We start from the raw sequence: 5,482 nt of genomic DNA on the forward strand, positions 1-5,482 counted from the left end.
TTTTTTTTTTTTTTTTAGTTTATTTTGTTTTTAGTAATCTCTACATCTAATGTGGGGCTCAAATTCACAACACTGGGATGAAGAGTCACATGCTTTTATGACTGAGCCAGCCAGGTGCCCCTCTTGTTTTTGAGTTTAGTCATTCTCACAGGTGTAAGATGATGTGTGTGTGTGTTTTAAAAAGATTTTATTTATTATTATTATTTTTTAAATATTTTTAAATTTATTTCTAGGAGAGAGAGACAGCGTGAGCAGGGGAAGGTCAGAGAGAGAGGGAGATACAGACTCTGAAACAGGCTCCAGGCTCCGAGCTGGCAGTCAGCACAGAGCCCGACGCGGGGCTCAAACCCACGAACTGCGAGATCATGACCTAAGCAAAAGTCGGACGCTTAACCGACTAAGCCACCCAGGCGCCCCAAAAAGATTTTATTTTTAAGTAATCTCTACACCCAACATGAGGCTTGAACTCCCAACCACAAGATCAAGAACCTCATGCTCCACCAACTGACTGAGCCAGGTGCCCTGCTTTTTTTTTTAATCTCTGCACATTCTTCCCCGTTATGCCCAGTTTCTCCCCCAGTCCCCTGCTTCTCCATAGCTGGCCTACCATTTTCAAAAACTACCCTCTCTATAGGTCACACTGAGATCTTAATTCTAAGTGGAGGCCTGACAAGCTTGGTAGCTTCCCTAAAATATGAAGTTCACAGGGGAACTTCCTCTTCTAGGGACATTCCACTGGCAAATGGTAAGTGAAATCCACTCTGTCATTAAGAGTAAGCATATTGCATGTCCACTAGGGCAGAATCTCCTGATAGAGCTAGAAGATGACATGGGGACCAGTCTTTGGAGACACAAACTTGGTCCCTTTAGATTCCCCCCACCCCACCCCATGGCTCCTGCTGTGTGCTTTCACCATCAGTCCCAGACTATTGTCTGAGGGTGTCCACCTCTTATAAATAAAACGCCTTCCCAGTGTGCATCACCTGCTTTCCTGAGACCAGGGTACAGTGGGTTCTAGAGTCACTATCTATGTTATCAGGCTTGTGTGGATCACAGTCCCAGCCCCCAAATGCACATCAATGATGTGAGACCCTGTGAAGGTTGCTTATCACATCAAGTCTCAGTTTCCCACTCAATGAGGAGAATTATTAGCTAGTCTTCTCTAGGATTGTTGTGAGGGTTCAGTGGGGCAATATATAGAAAGGCACAACCCTGAGTCAGCACATATGGACCTCCAATGAAGATCCATCTCTTTCCTAGTCCTCTGCTGGGGGAAGGGGGGTGAGACCTGGGCACAGGGTTGCTTCTTATAGTGTGGTCCAAGCGCCAGCAGCATGAGCATAACCTGGAGCCTCAGAGAAGACATTGATCCTCCCTGTCCCTTCGCCAGGCAGGCACCACAAGTTTAGAAGCATGTTAAGCCAACAAGAGGGTTATGGGGAAATGCAGAGATGAGCCAAGTCCACTCCACCCCTTCTTCTGGCTCCTCCTTCCTAAGAAGGACCTAGGCTTTCTGAAACTGCTCCGACCTAAGTGTCCTGCCGGCCTAGAGCTCAGGACCTTGTGCCTGTGGATTGGGGTGCTTGGCATAGTTGGGGTTTCCTGCACTCACCAGCTTTGCTCCAGAACCATGGACAGCACCAACCCTTGGGGTGGGAGGTCCCCAGGTCTGGCGTGGTGGGTGGAGCGCCCTCTGGAGGCAGTTCCCTGACCTGCCTCTGATGCAGAGATAAAAGAAGGGGTTGGATTGACTGGCATGATATTCTGTCCTAGGGGAAAGAGGTGCTGGCCAAAGCACGTCCAAACTTCTCCTTAGTCACCCTCTGAGAACCCACTCATCCTGGGGCCTCAGCTTCAGAGACACAATGCATTTCTCACAGAACACTGGGTGCCTTGCCTCTGACTGCCTTCACGCCGTCCAGAAAACTCTCATTCCTTTCCCTTTTCAGCAGGTTGATATTTGCTCTTGCTTTTTTAAGTTTATTTATCTATTTTTGAGAGGGTAGGAAAGGGCAGAGAGAGGGAGGGAGAGAGAGAATCCCAAGCAGGCTCCGAGCTGTCGGCGCAGAGCCAGATGTGGGGCATAAACTCACAAACCCTGAGATCATGACCTGAGCCAAAATTAAGAGTCAGACAGTTAACAGACTGAGCCACCCAGGTGCCCCTTGTTCTCCTTGCTTTTAAGCCCTTCTTTGTGCTGCCAAAGAACTCTGGATGACAGCACAAGATTCGTGACCCTGCCTCTGTGCCTGGGGCTATGGCGAGCCCTGATTCAGCTCCTTTGAAGGAATGAAGCATCCCAAGTCTGGCTGAGATATAATATTGGGAGCCGATGGGTCACAGAGGTACATTCTAAGTTTCCCTTCATTTTACATGAAAGGTAGATATCAGATGAGGGGAAAGCCTCAGTCAGGCCTCAAGGTCGGGAGAAACAGTGGTGAGTAAGAAGGGAAGACCAAATAGATACTGTAGGGAGACCTTGTGAGGCTAAAGGGACATTTCAGAAGTTAGGACTCATTTCAGGGCACCTGGGTGGCTCAGTCAGTCAAGCGTCCCGCTCCTGGTTTTGGCTCAGGTCAAATCACAGTTTGTGGGTTCGAGCCCCGCGTCGGGCTCTGTGCTGACAGCTCAGAGCCTGGAGCCTGCTTCAGATCTGTGTCTCCCTCTCTCTGTGTCCCTCCGCTGCTCACACTCTGCCTCTCTCCAAATAAACATTAAAAACTGTATTCTGATTCAACGGTGAAATTTTCCATGCTAGTGTCTATTTTCCTGAACATGGTAATGATGGATAAAGTCCATGCCTTTACTCCTACATCTGGATCACCTGGGATCATGTCTGTGTGGTTTTTCTCTTGGTGCTCGACCATCTTCTCCTAACCCCTGGCAATTTTTTTAAGTTTATTTATTTTGAGAAAGAGAGAGAGGGAGAGAGAAGGAAGGAGAGAGAGATTCCTAAGCAGGCTTCATGTTGTCAGTGCAGAGCCTGATGTGGGGCTCAAACTCACAAACCGTAAGATCATGACCTGAGCTGAAATCAAGAGTCGGACGCTTAACCGACTGAACCATCCAGGTGCCCCCAGAGTAGGGATCTTCTTAACCCGCTTTGGGATTGAGTGTGTTTGAACCTGGGTTCTGGTGTTTTTGTGGATGAGCGTTACTCCAGGTGACCCTTACTTCAAATTTGTAACCCGACTTGGGTCCTAACAGGTGCTTGCTGGGTCTCGACTTTCTACGAGACCCCGAACTTCAAATGGTGTGTATTGGGCTTCCTGAGCCTGCCCAGGGGAAAACAGGAGCACAATGTTGGGCTGACCTCAATGCTGTTCCCTTCCCCCCAGATTCTGGCCCTTCCAGTCCCTGCCCCCGTAGCCCCAGACTCCTGTTCTCTCTCTGTCCAGGCCCATCACTGTTGAAAGTTCTGCTCAGGTCCCAGCCTCTTTAGCCTATGCTTTCTGCCTGCTTCCATGGCCTTCTGGCCCTCCACCAAAATGAGCCTCTTTTCTGTGGGATCCAGGCTGCCCTGGGAGCTCTTTGATGTCTTCAAATAGATTGCTTTGTTACCCCTATTTTTTTTTCCAGTGGGCCTCCGTGGAAGTGTTCCTGTGACATGAGATAGTCTGCCGTGGCTAGAAACCTCCCTGGCTTTACTTTGTGGTCCCCTCCTGAGTCACTTTCTCAAAAAGGCCCTGACCTCCCAAACTGAAAGAGCACCCCCTCCACACCCTTTTGCATTTAGCCCTCTGTTATTCATAGCATGCATCATCAGAGGTCATGTTACATACTTACTTGTCTACCCTCTCTCCCACAATACTATAAGCTCCATGACTGAGAGTTCTTTTTTTGTTTATTTTTTATTTAGGGGGGAAGGGCACGCACGCATGAAAGCCAAGGAGAAGGGCAGAGAGGGAGAAAGAACCCAAGCAGGCTCCATGCTCACGGATCATGACCTGAGCCGAAATCAAGAGTCTGTTGCTCAACTGACTGAATCACCCAGGTACCCCGGAGAGTTTTTCTTTTTTCTTTTTTCGGTAATCTCTGCACCCAACATGGGGCTCGAACTCACGAGCCCAAGACCAAGAGTCAAATGCTCTCCTGACTGAGCCAACCAGGCGCCCGGAGCGAGAGGTTTTGTCTTTTTTCTTCTCCTCCCAACAATGTCTAGAAATGGCCCTGCACACAGTAGGGACTCAATAAATGTTTAATAAATGATGTTGGGGAGGGAGAGCTGATCCTCAAAACACATTCCAGTTAGGGAGAATAAGAACCTGAGTGTGGATGGCCACACATGAGGGCAGGATCCAGGGGCTGGGACTTAACTCCTATGTTCTGGGCTGGGCAGGTGAGAAGAGAGAATCAGGAGGCTTCCAGAAGGCCCTTGCAGGATTTGAGCAGGAAGATGGCAAAGGGAGGGCCTTCCTGACAAAGGACTAGGCCAGCAAAACTGGGAGGTGGGGCTGAGACCCCAAGTCTCTCCCCAGGGGTCATGCTGGAAGCTTCTGGGCCTCATACGTTCTGGCAGTGTAGGGTAGCAATCTGAAACCCAGAACCCGCTGGTGGCCAAAATTTAATATGAACCACAAGTCAGCCACTATTTATTGAGCATTCTGTCAAATCCTCACCACAGTGTTTTGATTGGAGGGAGAGGGGTGGCTCCATTTCAGAGGAGGAAACTGAAGACCAGAGAGGTTAAGTCACTGACCCAGGCTCACCCAGCTCTGCCTCCATAATTCAAGGTGTGGGGAGCCCACCCCGCTCTCCTCACCCATCACAGAGACACCAGGAGAGATTCAGGTGGGGGTAGGGAGCAAGCCCACGGTCTTGAAGAGCCTCAGGCAGATTTCGGTGCAAGCCCCCAATTCTATCCTTCTCCAGCTAGGTGACCTCAGGTCAGTTGTGGGGCCTCAGGCCGATGAGATCCTGCTTTGATGGAAATGAGACCTTGTGGTGTCTGCAGTAGGCAAAGCACTCAGAGATAAGCAACATGGGTATTGTAAATGACCAGAGTCCACCAAGTCAGGTGGTTTTGCTAATCCCACTACAGACACACATGACACACAGTACGTGATCAAGAAGGGTTGGACTCTTCTGAGCGCGCCCAGAACCTGGCAGAGTACTAAGGGGCGCCCCCTAATTCCCACTAGCCCTGGAATAGGAAGCTGTTCAGTTCTCTCCTCTCTGAGACAGAAGAGTCCGTACTCCCAGGGCCTCCTCCCTCAGACCCATGAGTCCAGGCCCCCAGCCCCTCCTCCCTCAGACCCGGGAGTCCAGACCCCCAGCCCCGCCGCCGTCAGTTGCTGGAGTTCCCGCCCCATCCCTCCTCCCCCAGCCGCAGGAGTCCCGGCTCCAGCTTCTGCGGGGTCGCCGGTAACCGGTCCCGTCCGTCCCCCTCCCAAACTCCAAACTCGCACCGAAGCCCGGGTGGAGGCCACTTGGGTTTATTCGCAGCACTCTTTGCAGGCGGCCCCGCACTCCCCGGCGGGGC

At 50.7% G+C, this 5,482-nt stretch overlaps 1 protein-coding gene across 1 annotated transcript in view; it reads right to left on the reverse strand.

The window, feature by feature from the left end:
• Positions 1 to 5,250: 5,250 nt before the first annotated feature.
• The window catches only part of LOC144217522 (cytoplasmic tRNA 2-thiolation protein 1-like), a 4,982-nt gene continuing 4,750 nt past the window's right edge, over positions 5,251 to 5,482 (reverse strand). Inside the window, exon 5 of the mRNA XM_077747127.1 lies at positions 5,251 to 5,350. Coding sequence (XP_077603253.1) covers positions 5,251 to 5,350 — 100 coding nt within the window. The remainder of the gene's footprint in view (positions 5,351 to 5,482) is intronic.

Source organism: Crocuta crocuta, unplaced genomic scaffold (assembly GCF_008692635.1).
Source record: "Crocuta crocuta isolate KB4526 unplaced genomic scaffold, BGI_CrCroc_1.0 scaffold334, whole genome shotgun sequence".
NCBI lineage: Eukaryota > Metazoa > Chordata > Mammalia > Carnivora > Hyaenidae > Crocuta > Crocuta crocuta.